Raw genomic sequence first — 18,386 nt, 5'->3', positions numbered from 1 at the left:
TTTATTCATTTTATTTTCATAACATGACACTGACTATAACTAAAATTACTAAGGATATAAACCACTCGAATGCATTAACCATACAATACAACCAGCTTCATCATCATTTGGGCTTATGGTGGTGATGCATCCGGAATGTAGAACTCAAAATCCTTATGATTGAATGCGTAGATACCGAATGTCTGAACGTTTGATATCGAACTGTTCAATGTGAGTTGAACGAGTTGGCGATCATTCGTATAGCTGGAAAATAATTTAGAATTACAGTTCAGTGGTTCAATGTTCGACAAGTTTGGTTAAAATTGACTCACTTTACAGTTGAATAAAACTGATAGTGCTTCGCATCTAACGAATGGAATTGATCATCTAAGCTGCTGGGCATGACCAACGTTCCGTTTGCAATGAAGCTACCTGAGATTGATACTTCGTTGAACTTGAAATAGTTTGAGTTACCGTAGTTGGGAAGTCCGCAGCTTGATAACGTTTCGTCAAGACAAGTGATGACTCCACATATCGATACGTGTGCATCGGCGTAACCTTGGAAGGTGCGTACTCCATCGAAAGCACTTAGCCGATAGAGATGGGAAACGTTCTGCATAGAATCCGTTTCGAAGTCGATGAAGAAATCACAGCAGAAGTCTCCATTGCAAACAGTTCGGTTGAATACTTTAATCGTTTGCTCGGGATAGATTAGGACTGTTGTAAATCTTTCTGGGAAATCTGTTCCCATGTGGATTTCATTGAGCAAGTTCCCTTCGTATCGACCAGAAACTGTTTCAGATTGGTTTTGTAGCGATACTGTAGGTGAGTTGTCGATGTCTTGAAACTTGGGAACTCGAACCGGGAAAATTTTCCTGAAAAGCATAACATTCAATTTAGAAGAATGGGAAATAGAATCTAAAGAAGCGATTACCGTGTAGCCTCTCCAGTTATTAACGAAAATACGGCTCCGTTACGTCCATTGAAGACTCCAGTGCCGGTGCTTCCAGCCAGATTTTTGTTAGTTCCAGAAACGATCAAGTTAACGTTATTCCCGTACGCCCAGCTCTCGAAAATCTGTACAGACGTTAAGAAGGGCGGTTCAGATACCCACCAAGCGGGAAAAACGAAGTCCTTCACTCCCAATTTGACGAGCTGTAGCGTAGGGTCGACGAACAGTAGATCGAAGCAGGTCATCACCCCAAACCGAACCCCAAAGTCGGTATCGAATGTGACGAGCTCCGGCAGGTAGGTAACGTTCGTGCCCGGTTCTTGGAAGAGATTGAACTTGCGGTAACGTGCTATGACGGTACCATTCCGATCGAACACAACGTTAGTATTAAACCGAAGGTCGGCGGTCGGATCACAAGGTCGCGGATCGTTGGCTGGCAGGGAATCGCAGTCCGATGTTTCGGATAGATTAATGACGATGTATTTGCCTACTTCGATGGCTAGGCATGAAAGTTGGGAGATGAGATCCGGAGAGTCTGGTTCGCACGGGATAATGGAATCATCTGGGTTCGGAACTGTGACGGGATCCTCTAGACTGTTGAGCGTGAGCTCGGGAAACACTACGATGTCGGTTAGCTGGAACGAACAAAGGGCAGTTATTTCTTTGTATCAATTGTGTTTGCAATTGTGTTACGGAATAAAATCTACCAAACCGAGCTGCGAAGCTTCTGAGCCGAGTTACCGTTTTTGCATTCGTATCTTCTTCTTCTTCTTATTGGCATTACATCCCTACACTGGGGATGGCGGGCAGCAGGGACTATGTTCAAGGGTTTGACGATTCCTCCCCAGGCCATCTGCGAGTTGTGGGGCTTGCCTAGGATGTGGTGGGAGGGGTGGGGGGTTGACAGTGGGCCCTGTTAAATTCCTATAAAAAGCTACATGTATCCGCAAGTAGGCCCCACCAAAGCGACTGTGTGCCGCTCAAAGCGCACAAGCTTAAGTCCTTGTGTCAGGTGGGACGCTAAACAGCCCTGACACGACGGCCCTCCGACGAGACAGGAGGTTGGCGCAGGCCCGATAAGCCGCATGGAAACCAATAATTACGAACAATGTAAGGGATAATGCGACTCGATATAATCGGCAAAGACCTAGGCGATGAATAAAGGATCACGATTGGAAGCTTGGAACATGGAACTGCTAGTCGCTAGGCACTGCGGGACGTCAAAATTGTCATCGGTGACATGAACACACAGGTAGGAAGGGAGGAAATATATAGACCGGTCATCGGACCGGATAGTCTGCACACCGTATCGAATGGCAACGGCCAACGATGCATAACCTTTACAGCCTCCCGCGGAATGGTAGTCCGAAGCACCTTCTTTCCCCGCAAAAATATCCACAATATGGAGATCACCTAACCAAGAACCGGAAAACCAAATCGACCACGTTCTTCGTCGATTACGGTAAATTCTTCTCCGACATCACGAACGTCCGCACTTACCGTAGTGCGAATATTGAATCCGACCACTACCTCGTTGCTGTATGCCTGCGCTCAAAACTCTCGACGGTGTACAACACGCGTCGAAGTCGGACGGCGCGGCTTAACATTGGGCGGCTACAAGACGGTAGATTAGCCCAAGAATACGCGCAGCAGCTGGAAGTGGCACTCCCAACGGAAGAGCAGCTAGACGCAGCGTAGCTTGAAGATGGCTGGAGAGATATTCGATCCACCATTGGTAGCACCGCAACCTATGCACTTGGCACGGTGCCCCCGGGTCAGAGAAACGACTGGTATGACGGCGAATGTGAGCAGTTAGTGGAAGAGAAGAATAAAAGCATACCGAACTGCATCAATTGTAACTGGCGCCAGTTACAATTGATGCAGTTCGGTATGCTTTACCACCAGTTACCACCACCAGTTACGGTGCACCTACCGGATGCAAGCCGCGACCGTCGGTGCACACCGACACATTTTGTGCTGGGTCAGCACACATAGGCAGGTCCAAAGGTCCGGCTAGAATAGTTGATTAGGCATTTTTGATAAACGATAATCGAATGTAAATTAAGGTTGAATAAATCAGTTTAATTGCGAACTCCGATTGGAGTAGTTCAGGTTTTTTAAAAAGCATACCGAACTGCATCAATTGTAACTGGCGCCCGAAGCTGGGACCTGAACAGTAATTGTATAAAGCCACCTTTAGCTTCTGAACGAGCTCCAGCGTCCCGGATCTAACTCCGATCGCTGCCATAGTCAGCCGACTTGCGTCCTGGAGTACAGCGAAGAGGTGCACTGAAGAAGGAAACCCAACCCGTGGATTTGTGACTTGGAGGTCTAATCGTTTGTCACCGACAGGGATAATGCAAGCCCTGCTTCCCTTACTACTGTGAGTATTTTAACACAGAAAGAAATAGATTTAAGCTAAAACCGCACCGCCTGCTGTTAGTGCGTAAATTCATAACCCGTACTAATTCAGAGGGAGGACGACCGACCCACGGTATCGAAGTCCCTAATATATCACAAAAATCAACCCAAACTAACATAAAATATTCCGAATAATAAATCAGAACACAGTGAAGTGAGTGAAAAGTGCTAAAGTGTAGTGAAAAGTGTTAGAAAATAGTGAAACTACGAATTCATTTTTGTCGCAAAATAGAATCCTTTATTTCCGTATCCAAAAATTGAGCCTTTTTATCAATTATTTAGTAATCTTTCTCTCAGAATGGCGACTTAACGTTACGCAAAATCCAATTCCAGATCCAATCATTTCACCTCAATCAATACCTATACCGAATCCCCCGAATGCTCTTCAATCACGGTTCGTTATAGACCGTACTATTGGTTTCGAAGATCGCGGTAAGATTCCTCAGATTGTAAGAGATCTTCCCGACTTCAGCGGAAATCCACGAGACTTGAGTCAGTGGATGTTAGATGTAGAGGATGTTTTGGAATTATTCGACGATTTGAAGAATAGTTTCCAATACCATCTTTTAATCAAAACTATTAGACGGAAAATTAAGGGTGAAGCTAATGATGCGCTCATCACTAGCAACACCCCAACTCAATGGGAAAACATAAAAGACGTTCTAAAACTTTACTACGCTGATAAAAGAGACCTTATGACTCTTGACAATCAGCTGAAATCTTTAATAAGAAACAAATTGGAAAGCATCGAGAGCTACTACAGTAGGGTCCGCGAACTTGTAACCCTCATAAGTTCAGCAATTTCCATGGATGATCAATGGAAGGGTCACGAACTTATACTAATGCGGCTTTACAATCAAATTGCACTAGATACCTTCATAAGAGGATTAGGAGATCCACTTTCGCGATTTTGCAAGAACTATCGTCCACAGAGCTTAGCGCAAGCTTACAGCTACTGTGTTGACTATTTAAATCTGGATGCAAGAAACGCCCCAGTAAACATGCCATCTTGGCATCCGATTCCATCACCAGCACCCCGGCAACCGAATGCACTGCCTGGATTTAAACATTCAGAAAAACCACCAGTCCCCCCGCGTCAAAATGTTTCGAATAGAATTCCACCGGTTGCAGCACCACGGCAGTTCGCTCAACCGCGCATGCAATCTTTCAATTTCAACCCACATCGTGCATTCGTTCAACCAAATGTGTTTAGTCAGAATAGAAATTTGAGTCAACCAAACGTCTTTGCACCGAACAGAACTTTTGTTCAAGCACAGCCACGTACTGAACCTATGGATACGAGCACTATCCGTACCCATCATGTTAATTACGGCAATAGGCCAACCGGACAACGTAGAGGACCTAGTGACTCGATGAGAGCTCACGATCCTCACGCCAAACGTACTGCCCATACTCTGGAGGAATGTTTGAACCCCGAGGAGTACGGCAAATGGTACGAAGAGCAGCTCGAACTGAGCAAAGAATTCTTTAATGATGAGGACCACATAGAACCACTTGAAAATTTAACCGAAGATTTGGAAGATCAGGATACCATACAGGATACTCAGCAAGATGAACAAATTACTTTTTTAGAGGACACCGAATGGGTCACAAAATGGTTCGAATGAACCAGAAAATTAAATCATTGCCGTACATTGAAGTCCCCACCTCAGCAGGGGCAATAAAAATGCTCGTTGATTGTGGTGCGAATGTAAATGTTATTTCTAGGAAATGGGCTCTTGCATCAGGCAAGCCAATTGAAATTATGCGCGAACAAAATATTAGAGGGGTCACTGGAAGTGAGAAGATTAAAGAATGTATTTCGCTAGACATTTTTCATCCACTTCTGCAGGAGAAATTCAATTTTTTGGTACTCGATTTCCATCCCTTCTTTGACGGGATAATCGGCACCGAAATTATTTTTGGAAGTAGATTTAACTTAATAAGTGCAAAAAAAATTCTCAAAGTGAAATGTGATTCCGACTTGTTGAAAATTATACCATTGAAATTCTACACACCAACTCCTACCTTGAGGAGATCGGTTCACAAAACAGAAACCTTGAACATTTGTGAAAAAATCAGGATTTCTCATCTCAATGAAACTGAAAAAAGCTTATTGATTCCAATTTTGAATAATAATCAAGACGTTTTTCACAACCCTAACAGGAAATTATCTTGCACAACGAATGTCGAATGTGGGATTAGAACCACGGACGACATACCTATTTATCAGAAGACGTATCCTTATCCAATGGCATACAAGACAGAAGTTGAAAAACAAATTGAAAGGCTTCTCAATGATGGTATAATTAGACCATCTAGATCAGCCTGGAACTCACCCGTTTGGATAGTTCCAAAAAAGATGGACGCTTCAGGCGAAAAAAAGTTTCGTCTTGTTATAGACTACCGAAAGTTGAATGACAAGACTATGCCTGATAAATACCCCATGCCAGAAATTGGAAACACAATTGACCAATTAGGTGGCAATAAATATTTTAGCACCCTCGATCTCGCATCTGGATTCCATCAGATAAAGATGAGGCAGGAAGATATTGAAAAAACGGCATTTTCGGTCAATTGAGGCATTCCACGGGGGCATGTCAGTCGATCCTGAGCGACCATTTCGAAAATATTTGAAACTCTGCACAGTTTTTCAATTTCATCTAAATCGTCATTTTTCGATATCAAATCTTCATATTGAGTCACGACTAACTTTTCAAAAGGGTGTATGTGAAAATGGTTCAAAAATATTTAAAAAGCTGCACAGTAAAAACGGAATGTTCGATTGTTATGATTTTTTCAGCAAAGTTAGAAAACAAAATGGTGATTCTTAAGAAAATGTGCACAGTAAAAAAATTTTTTTTGCCTTTAAAAATATCATTTTGTCACAAAACTCAAATATCTCAAAACCCTATCTTTTTTCGAACGTAATTTTTTAGGAAAACGGTCCATTATATTAGCTATCTACCATAAAAATTTGGTGATGGTAAACTAATAAACAAAAAAGTTATGACATTTCAAACATTTCACAATTTTCACATTTAGTAAAAAAAATTTTTTCTGTGTAAGTTATTTCGAGAATTGCAGTTTGATGCAGATTTTATTGTTAAGGGACGTGATTTAAACAAGTTGTTTTCATGATATTTTGATTTAATTATTCATAGCATCTATAAGAAACTTAGACACGATCCAGTGTTGTGATCAAAAGTATTGATAGTGTCATAATTTTCATTGCACGTGACTGGCGAAAAATTCTTTTAATAGTGTTGAAACCTGTTGATAATAACGTTGATAGAAACATATCAGAAATGTTATTTTTAAGACAAAAGCTGCAAAATCAAAGATTTATATACACGTGTACGTCTATAGTTTACCTGCAAAAATATACCTCTTAGAGAATAGACTTTATGATCGGGAGGAAACGGGTATCTTCAACAACAACAAATGCATGATAGGTACATACCATGACAATGCTCACGAAAAAGCAAAAATTACTACTACTAAGGTTGTTAAAGATCTTATAGTAATTTTTTTCTTCAGTCAAGCAAATGACACCAAACTAGTCAGCAAAAACTTAAAAGTGATTTTGTTTATTGAAATATTACGAACAACATGAGTAGCCGCTTTCTCAACTGTTGTAGGCCGTTTGACGGAAAAAAGTGTTCAAAAGAGTTACGAAATCTCACCGAAAGCACCATAGATAAACTGAAAGCGACTGGTTATACTCCAATGTCCACATTGAATACAAATTTACGCATTTGCACGTCCTGCCGTCTAAACGTTGACAAAAGAGCAATCTGTATATCATCGGTTGAGCAGAGCGCAGGAAGTTCGGAAAACGACAGCATCTGAGGAATTGCCAGATGTATCGACAACAACTGAGGAATTACCAGAAGTATTAAGTGCTAAGAGCCTTGCCACCGTACCATCAGCGAAATCTGTTTCAAAAATCGTAAGAATTTTTCGAGCCTATGTCAATTTAAATCAATGTACGGAATTGATGCAGAATGGCATTTTTTTGCTACATCACATGGCAAAGGTCCTTGTGATGCTATTGGAGGAACAATAAAGCGCATGGCCACAAGAGCAAGTTTAGCCAAAGAACGTGAGCATCCAATTAAACTGCGAAAGAACTTTTTGATTGGGCAAATCGTAGAAAAGAAAAAGATTTAACCAAATTATCATTTTGTTTTACTACTACTGAAGAGTACGAAATAAAGGCTTCAGAGCTCAGCGAGCAATTTAATAACGCGAAAACGATCCAAGGAACCCAAAAATTTCACTGTTTCATTCCATTGTCGGAAAATAAAATTAAAGCAAAACTATACTCAAACTGTGCTGATAATAATTCAAAAGTGTTCGATATTTTAAAAAATTTGAATAAAAATAAATAAAAAATAAGTATTAATAAACTGTTTTCATGATATCATAACCCATACCAAAATTTAAACCCAAAACTCTTAGAGTTTCTATAACAACATTGTGTAACTGCCACATTTAATTTAATACTTAGGATAATATTAATTCATTTTTATTTATTTATACATATAATATTTATACATATAATATACATAATATCGATGAATACATAAATATGGAATATCATACAAACAACTTGTTTAACTCACGCAAGGCCCTTAACAATAAAATCAGCATCAAACTGCGATTCTTGAAAAAAAGAAAAAAATACACGGAAATTTTTTTTTTTTTACTATATGTGAAAATTGTGAAATGTTTGAAATGTCATAACTTTTTTGTTTATTAGTTTACCATCACCAAATTTTTATGGTAGATAGCTAATATAATGGACCGTTTTCCCTAAAAAATTACGTTCGAAAAAAGATAGGGTTTTGAGATATTTGAGTTTTTGTGACAAAATGATATTTTTAAAGGCAAAAAAATTTTTTTACTGTGCACATTTTCTTAAGAATCACCATTTAGTTGTCTAACTTTGCTGAAAAAATCATAACAATCGAACATTCCGTTTTTGCTGTGCAGCTTTTTAAATATTTTTGAACCATTTTCACATACACCCTTTTGAAAAGTTAGTCGTGACTCAATATGAAGATTTGATATCGAAAAATGACGATTTAGATGAAATTGAAAAACTGTGCAAAGTTTCAACTCAATAGAAAATCATGAATTAAAAATTTTCTTAAATTTTGATGCTGTTGCTTGGAATCGCTCAATTATGGAAAATACGAATTTCTTCGTATGCCATTTGGCTTGAAAAATGCGCCAGCTATTTTTCAAAGATCTATAGACGATGTGTTAAGGCATCATATTGGGAAACGTTGCTATGTTTACATCTTCTTCTTCTTCTTCTTATTGGCATTACATCCCCACACTGGGACAGAGCCGCCTCGCAGCTTAATGTTCATTAAGCACTTCCACAGTTATTAGCTGCGAGGTTTCTAATGCTACGTACACACCAGTCAAGCAGTTCGACGAACATTGACTCCACCCCCAAGAAAACGCTTCAGTTGCTGCTTTGTTGGAACGTGTGTGAAGTTGTTCGAACAACCATTTGACAGTTGGCGGCTCGGTTGGAAAAAATTAAAACGGTTTGATTTTGGTTTGAGTTGTCGGGGGTGGAGTCAAGGATCGCCGAACATGTTTGAGCATTTGTAGTGAAGTTGCACAAACCCCCATATATTTTTTGATGGTTGATGCTCAAGTTAGCGCTCCGGTCGTTCGTGTGTGATATTGTTGGTCGAATAAATTGATTGTTCGTGCCGCTGTTAGTAAAACTTCATGGATGTTGGAACAAACGAGAGGTGGAGTCAATGTTGGTCAAACTGCTTGACCGTGTGTACGTTCCATAAGCCAGGTTACCGTCAACTGGGGGGAAGATGATCATTTTTAAGACAAAACATGCAATAACAATGTGTGTTTACATTTTAAATCGAAACAAATATTTTCAAAACATGTACTGCTATACGTTGCAATAATCAACAACTTTAGTTTTTTGAAATGCGTTCGCATTTATTAAAATAAATTAATTTATCACACATTTTTTGAATAAACTGGTTTGGGGTGAAGTTGATCAAGACAGCTCTACTAAAACCATTATGACCTAGTAGTCAAAATACACTAGGTTATTTGTATGAATGTTGAATTTACTACGTAAAGAAGTCTAAGAAGTCAATATTTGAAACGAAAATAGCGTCATTTATGACTATCTCTCTCTTTTTTCCACAAAATACATTTTCATGATTATAATCGAAAAACTCGGATTTCTACCTAGGGGTAACATTACTTGAACGGAGAATATTGTTGACTACCGTTTCATAAAAAAATTTGGCACTTTTGACTGACACATCAAATGATCATCTTCACCTCAATGATCATCTTCCCCCCAGTTGACGGTACCATTTTTGCATTCGTATATCATGAGGCTAGCACGATGATACTTTTATGCCCAGGGAAGTCGAGACAATTTCCAATCCGAAAATTGCCTAGAGCGGCACCGGGAATCGAACCCAGCCACCCTCAGCATGGTCTTGCTTTGTAGCCGCGCGTCTTACCGCATGTTTACATAGACGACGTAATTGTATTCGGGAAATCATTACAGGAACACTTGGAAAATTTGGGAAAAGTTCTTAAAACGTTACACGAGGCAAACATGAAAGTTCAGTTAGATAAATCTGAATTTCTACACCATTCCGTAGAATTTCTGGGTTATATAATAACCGACAAAGGAATAAAACCAAACATGGAGAAGGTTGAAGCTATTAGAAAATATCCGGAACCTAGAAATCTGAGGCAACTCAGAGGATTTCTAGGAATGATGGGTTATTATCGGAGGTTTGTTAAGGACTTTTCGAAAATTGCGAAACCCTTAACTAAACTCTTAAGAGGGGAGGGAACGTCTGTTAGACGCATAAATCTCAACCAAGAGGAAAAAACTTGTTTCGAACACTTGAAACAAATCCTGTCTGGAAGTGACATATTGACGCATCCTGACCCCGAAAAACCTTTCTGCTTAACCACAGACGCATCCGATTTTGCGCTAGGCGCTGTTTTAAGCCAAGGAACTACTGGAAATGATAGACCGATCCATTTTGCGTCTCGAACTTTGAACAAAACTGAAGAAGCTTACAGCGCTACCGAAAAGGAGCTTCTTGCGATTGTATGGGCTTTAAAAGTTTTTAGAAATTACCTCTATGGTCAAAAAGTTATAATTTACACTGATCACCAGCCGCTTACTCATGATCTTTCTCCAAAAAGTACGAACAAGAAATTAATGAATTGGAAAAACTTTATCAATGAGCATGATCACGTAATTGTATACAAACCCGGAAAATCGAACGTGGTAGCCGACGCGTTAAGTCGAATTCAAATTTGTTCTTTAACCCCAACTCAGCATTCAGCTGAGGATGACGATTCCAATTATATTATCTCCACTGAAGCACCCTTGAACAGCTTTCGCTCGCAAATAATACTTGAAACAACTACAACTAATCCGGAAACCATAGTAACCAATCCATTTCCCGGTTATCGTAGAATTTTAATCAGAAGAACAAGATTCAATGAACAAATTTTCACCACCATACTTAAAGAATTTTGCGATCCAACTAAAACAAATGGCTTGTACACTTCTGAGGAAATTCTAGGACAACTTCAGGAAGTGTTCAAAAAATATTTCAGCAGACCCGGACTCCTAAAGATACGTTTCACTCAATCTCTTTTACGAGATGTTACAGATGCTGACGAACAAGAGAGGATTATTCGCGAAACACATGACAGAGCTCATCGCGGAATACAAGAGAATAAATATCAGATTTTGCGTGAATTTTATTTCCCAAAAATCATGCAACATCTGAAGAGATACATAAAAGTTTGCGACAATTGTAATACCTCGAAGTATGATCGACGGCCACTCATAATCCCCATCCAAGAAACACCTATTCCTAATTATCCCTACCAAATACTTCACATAGATATATTTCAAATAGAGTCCAACTACTATTTATCAAGCATCGATAAATTTAGTAAGTATGGACGCATGATTCCTATAAAATCCAGACACGGTACTCATGTTGGGCAAGCAATATGGGAAACTGTTACTTCTTTCATTATCCCCAATTCTCTCGTAATGGATAACGAGCGAGCTTTTCAGTCGCCTGATATCAGAGGAAAATTACTCGATTTGAATATTTCGGTGTACCTTACACCTAATAGCAAATCTGAAGTAAATGGACCCGTTGAGAGATTCCACTCTACTATCCTAGAATTATATAGACTTCAAAAACAAATCACCCCAAACTTGCCATCTCGCAATATCATCCACATTGTTGTTGAAAAATACAACAATTCCATTCATTCATCCACATTAAAAACTCCTAAAGAAATTTTATTTGGAAATCAAAGAGACCCTGAAAGACGCATAGACCCCGATGAATTAGAACGTATTCGACAGAAGACATATGACGAAATAATAATTAGACTTAAAGAAGCCCAATTTAAACAGCTAGAAAGAAGAAATAAAACAAGACAACCTGCTCCTACATTAACGCCCGGACAAGTAGTTTATATTAAAGACAAAATTATAAAGCCAAAACATAGGAAATTGTTTAGAAAGGGATTTGTTCAGAACAGTAACGAAGTTACCTTTAGGGACGAGCATAACGCAAAACTACACAAATCTAATATGAAAAACATTAATTTGCTTCCAGGATCCCGGCAACTCTAGGTAGTTTACACATTCAGAATTTGAACCAAGAACATGTAGCGGTCATACACTTGAGTAAAGGCAAAATTATCACAGGACAATCAAAAATTATAAACAAGATCAACACGACGACAATAGAATGGGCTGTAAACGACATTAAGACAAAAATACTTACCAGAGAGACCAACGACCCCGACATGACCGCACTACTGAAATGGAAAATCAACGAAATAGAATCAAACCTCGAACAAATTCAACCAAGACATCGACGACAAAAACGATGGGACTCACTCGGGAGAGCTTGGAAGTGGATGTCAGGCTCACCAGACGCAAACGATCTCAAACTAATCAACTCAGGAATTCATCAGGTGACCCAAAACAGCAATAGACAAATTACAATTAACAACAATTTATACGAAGGACTTAATAACATGACAGACACTATCAACGAATTGATTAGGGAAGAGACAAAAACACACTTGGCAGTTAGAGCAGGAAACGATTTGTTACACATTATTTTAAATCTCGATATTGTTAACCAAGAAATAATTAAAATTCAAAATTCAAAATTCAAGTTAGGAATAGTCAATGATAGAATGATCGGACCTGAGGAAATAGGGCTCATTAATCAAATTCTTAGTTATCAGGGCATATCAACTGACCTAGCAGAAGAAGTTCTCGGATTTGCAAGCGTCACCATTGGAACAGACGGAGAAACCATACTCTACATCATCAACATCCCAAACCTCAGTAACACAACATATCGGCATCTTAAAATAGTACCCGTAATAACTCATTCGTTACGTATAAAACTGGAAGGCTCAGAATATCTTCAAGGTGATGGTAAACTTTACATGAAAACTGATTCTTGCGCAAAGTTAGGCAATTGGAGCCTATGCAATCTCAATCATTTGAAAGATATTTCCACAGATGACTGTATAGCCAACATAATCAATGGTCTCGATAGTAGATGTAGCTATGAATCTATCGCACATCATCCCATAGTAACAGAATTGGGTCCAACGATATTGTTATTAAACGAGGTCAATGATACTCTCACTAACACCTGCGGAACCTCTAGCAGACAACTGATGGGATCATTCCTAATAACATATCAAAATTGCAGCGTTTCAATTCGAAACACATCATTCACAAATCAAGTACTAGAAACCGTCGAACACCCAATCTTCTCATTTTCGACCGGCTTGAACGTCTCCAAGCAACATATCGAACAACCTACCGATATTCATTGGCTGAAGAAACTCCATCACAAAAATTTGGAACATCTGGAAACTTTACAAAGTACCACAACCGCTCATCAATGGATAATAGTCGGAGGATTTTCCTCCACCACTTGTATAATCATAATATGCGTCATTTATACTCTTTTAAGGCTTAAACGACAGTCATCTAAGTTAAACATCAATCCGGCAATATTAGGCAACCCCATAGAAGTTCATCACGCCATACCAGTACCCTTTTATCAACCACCGTCATCCAGGACGCAGACGTAGAACCAGGAGGTTCAACACCAGAGGAGGAGCAATTACCACGGTGCACGGTGCACCGTCACGGTGCACCTACCGGATGCAAGCCGCGACCGTCGGTGCACACTGACACATTTTGTGCTGGGTCAGCACACATAGGCAGGTCCAAAGGTCCGGCTAGAATAGTTGATTAGGCATTTTTGATAAACGATAATCGAATGTAAATTAAGGTTGAATAAATCAGTTTAATTGCGAACTCCGATTGGAGTAGTTCAGGTTTTTTAAAAAGCATACCGAACTGCATCAATTGTAACTTGCAGCATGAGCGAGATTGCTGCAACATCACACGAGGGCGAACGTGGCACGATATAAATGGGCGCGGAACAGACAAAACTCGATTTTTCGGAGGAAAAAGCGCCAGAAGCAAGATCGAGACCGTGAAGAGACGGAGTAACTGTATCGCGCTAATAACACACGAAAGTTCTATGAGAAGTTGAACCGTTCACGTAAGGACGAAGATGGTGGTATTTTGATGGACCTGGGAGAACGCGCACAGGAGATAATTCTACCGGATCTCCAGGAAATCAAGAAGGAGATTGGCCGGCTGAAGAACAACAAAGCCCCTAGGGTTGACCAACTACCAGGAGAGCTATTTAAATTAAACACGGTTGTGAGGCACTGGCTAGAGGCTGCACTGGGGAATTACCAAGATTTGGTAGGAGGAAGTGTTACCGCAGGAGTGGATGGAAGGCGTGTTGAGTCCCATCTACAGAAAGGGCGATAAGCTGGATTGTAGCAACTACCATGCAATTACATTGCTGAACACCGCTTGCAAGGTACTATCCCAAATTTTATGCCGTCGACTTGCACCAATTGCAAGGGAATTCGTGGTGCAGTACCAGGCGGGTTTTATGGGCGAACGCTCCACCACGGACCAGGTGTTCGGCATTCGCCAAGTACTGCAGAAATGCCGTGAATACAGCGTGCCCACACATCATCTATTCATCGGCTTCAAAGCCGCATATGATACAATCGATCGGGACTTGCCATGGCAGCTAATGCACGAAAACGGATTTCCGGATAAATTGATACGGTTGATCAAGGCGACGATGTATCAGGTGATGTGCGTAGTTCGAGTTTCAGGGGCATTCTCGAGTCCCTTCGAAACCCGCAGAGGGTTACGGCGAGGTGATGGTCTTTCATGTCTGCTATTCAACATCGTTTTGGAAGGGGTAATACGAAGAGCAGGGATTAACATGGGTGGTACAATTTTAATAAGTACGTCCAGCTATTAAGCTTCGCCGACGACATAGATGTTATTGCACGTAACTTTGAGAAAATGGAGGAAGCCTACATCAGACTGAAGAGGGAAGCTAAGAGGATCGGAATAGTCATCAACACGTCGAAGACTTAGTACATGATAGGAAGGGGTTCACCTCGAGTTTGCATCAGTGGTGACGAAATCGTGGTGGTAGAAGAATTTGTGTACTTGGGCTCACTGGTGACTGCCGAAAATGATACCAGCAGAGAAATTCGGAGACGCATAGTGGCTGGAAATAGTACGTACTTTGGACTCCGCTAGACGCTCCGATCGAATAGAGTTCGCCGCCGTACAAAACTGATAATCTACAAAAGCCAGAATGTTGGACAGTAACCCGGTGAAAATGGTTCTCGACAACGATTCGACGGGCACAAGAAGGCGAGGTGCGCAGCGGGCAAGGTGGATCGATCAGGTGGAAGATGACTTGCGGACCCTCCGTAGATTGCGTGGTTGGCGACGTGTAGCCATGGACCGAGCCGAATGGAGAAGACTCTTATATACCGCACAGGCAACTTCGGCCTTAGTCTGAATAACTTATCATAAAAATCCCCACACTGGGACAACTTAGTGTTCATTAAGCACTTCCACAGTTATTAACTGCGAGGTTTCTAAGCCAGGTTACCATTTTTGCATTCGTATATCATGAGGCTAGCACGATGATACTTTTATGGCCCAGGGATGTCGAGACAATTTCCAATCCTAAAATTGTCTAGAACGGCACCTGGAATCGAAGCCACCCACCCTCAGCATGGTCTTGCTTTGTAGCCGCGCGTCTTACCGCACGGCTAAGGAGGGCCATTCGTATATCATAAGGCTAATACGATTTATGCCCAGGGAAGTCGAGGAAATTTCCAAGCCTGTCGGCTTCCTTCCTTCCTTCCAAGACCTCGGCTTCCTAGACTGGATCGGAAATCGAACCCAGCCACCTTTAGCATGGTAGCTACGGAAGGCCTCGAGTCCTAGCTTAATCCATTTTTCAAGCAAGGACAATAAGTTGTGGTAATTAAGGATTCATCGTATTTAGCCCTCGCTACCAATAGCAGTCTTTGAAACAAATATTACTAAATTAACTTTACCCTGCAGATGGTTGAAAGACCCGAATTCCCTCCGTTTGAGGCTAAACTTTACGCAGCGGGGGTTGAGGGGTTCAAATACGTATTTAACTCTTCATGAACTGGTGAATAATGGTAGTGAGAGGGACACACGGAAATTCTTATTACTGAACTTTTTTTTAGCTGGAAATGGTGATATTCTAGAAGCAGGACGAGGATCTGGCTAGGGCTCCAATGCATGGCCAAATAATAGTATTACACTTCTGTTTTCTCAACAAAGAATTGATTTTCTATTGATAAGGGGCGCGTCTTCAATGAGATTGGTCTCTGTGAAAGGTCTAAATAAAATAAAACATGAACTGTATCGAAACCGATACTTCATTGTTTCTCAAAAGTAATGGAGAGATTCGACATGCACTTATACACTAAAGTTGTGGAGAATGCTACAATAACTGGTCGCAGTGGCACACTCGAACAGAAAAAAAGGTTTGCAATTAATTTCATTAAACCATCAAATAGATTTACGGTGAAATTCTTTGTCCAACAAAAATGAAGCTTTAACTTTACCATCAGCTAGCGCGCATCGCCCTGAATCAGTTGAGATAACTGATGCTTTTCGATACTAAGCTAGATTGTCGCCGTGAACTCACAAGAAATTCCACGGATCTCATTCAGGCAGTGGCGTAGCCAGAAAATTTGTCTGGGGAGGTTTTCTGAACATTTTTTTTTAATTTGAGAGGGCTCGATTTTTTTTTAAATTTTGTCTGTAGGGGGGGGGGGGTGTCTCTGTCGATAAAGACTACTAGGTGGCGGACGGGTCCAGGATGGTGGTAGTTTACACGGCAAGGCGGTATCCGATCCAAGAGGAGGTACATTTCGCGATAGCCAAGATCAATGGTGTGTTCTATTGTAGCTCCGATGCCCCACCAAGGTGATCGTTAGAGTAGTTCAACCAGATGATATAGCATAGCGTAGATAGATGATAGTCATAGCAGGAGATTTTAACGCTTGGGAAGTAGAGTGGGACAGCCGCTACACCAATTGAAGGGGTGAAGTGTTACTAGAGGCGCTAGCGTAGCTCGACGCAGTGTTAATCAATGATGGTTCCGCAAGCACGTTCAGAACAGGGGAGGTCGAGCCATGGATTGACGTAACGTTTGTCAGTCCTGGTCTGGCACCAGACCTGGACATGGTGGACGATGGTTACATTCATTGTAACGGTCTACGGATAGGTAAGCGAGGATTATCGAGGTACTCTTCCCGAGTCACAAGTCCCTGGTCTCCTGCACCGCAAGGCAATATGGTTGCGGCCGAAATGGTGGCTCCGATGACGAACGAAGGGTTACTTGCAGGCTGACCACGTACACGGGGAAGTGACGAGTTGAGCCCAAGGGAGTTTAGTCGGTAAATTACCTTCACTGGTGGAGTCCAATACACTTCTGTGTGGTAGCTTAGCAATTTCTAAGCACGTGTGGTAGGTCGCGCGTAAGTGCATCCTCCCTTGTGAAAAAAGATTATCTTGTCGAAGTTCAATTTTGCCAAGCAGTAATGATTTTTCGTTTGGTATATTATATGATATGTTGCTTCGCACTACTAGATGAATAACTTTTTAAATCTAAGAGAAAAAATCACGTTTAAAAAACAACTCCTACAATACCGAAACACCCATTTTCACCAAAAGTCAAATTGGCCATGCTAGACATGTACCACTTTTGCTGACATCGGCTCAAATGCTTATTAGAGATCTTTTGAGTCATACCCTCCGAGGGTACATCGTAGCAGTGAAGTTCATTATCAGTAGGTATATCAAAATGTTCTGGATTTCGTTCTCACCTTCGCTTCATCGGATCGCATCAGCTCCTTGTACGCCTCCAGATGAATACCAGTTCTTGTTGCTATAGGCATATTGTCCAGTTCGGCCCTAAATTCAACTACCCCAACCACGTAACTGTCATCGGTTATACGTGATTGTTGTCCATGTCTCAAACTTACTAGTGCTTCCGCACTAATAAAACACTGAAACCCCAGAACAACTGTTAGATACTTTATGAACATTGATTCGCCCTACTGCAGTTACTGTTTTTGAACAACTGACGAGTGCCGTAAAATTCAATTTATTGTATAGTCCCTTACAATGCAATCACTCTCGATTCTTATCTTATTCGAGGTGATCATTCAATTTTATCTCATCATGAGACCAGATTGAGTCAGTTCAGAAACAATTTGTTTTATATACGCTTTGGAAGTGAAGTTTTAGACTGATTTTCCTTTGCCATCTAACGAAGTTCATTATATGCTTATCAATATTCAATAATGCAGCCGTATTTTTGTAATAATTACTATGCATTGCCACCAGGCTTGTAAAATGTCATCTGCATGTCATTTGACTAATTTGTTCATAACTTTCTTCGGAAGCCAAATATACTTCAAAATTTTAGATGCACGCATAACGCTTGAGTAGTGTTATATTTTTGTCCAAAGGTACATTACTCTAAATATA

The 18,386-nt window shown here is 40.6% G+C and overlaps 1 protein-coding gene across 1 annotated transcript; it reads right to left on the bottom strand.

Annotated features, from left to right (window-relative positions):
- LOC134221198 (vanin-like protein 1) lies at positions 1-17,944 on the bottom strand. Its single transcript, XM_062700391.1, has 4 exons — positions 17,720-17,944; positions 914-1,566; positions 312-854; positions 1-243 (listed from the first exon to the last, which is right to left on the bottom strand). The coding sequence occupies exons 1-4, from the start codon at positions 17,939-17,941 to the stop codon at positions 114-116; spliced, it is 1,548 nt and encodes a 515-aa protein (XP_062556375.1). The 5' UTR covers positions 17,942-17,944; the 3' UTR covers positions 1-113.
- Between the last annotated feature and the right edge of the window lie 442 nt (positions 17,945-18,386).

Source organism: Armigeres subalbatus, chromosome 3 (assembly GCF_024139115.2).
Source record: "Armigeres subalbatus isolate Guangzhou_Male chromosome 3, GZ_Asu_2, whole genome shotgun sequence".
NCBI lineage: Eukaryota > Metazoa > Arthropoda > Insecta > Diptera > Culicidae > Armigeres > Armigeres subalbatus.
The sequence above is the reverse complement of the archived record's forward strand: the minus strand, read 5'-3'. Positions and strand labels throughout refer to the sequence as shown.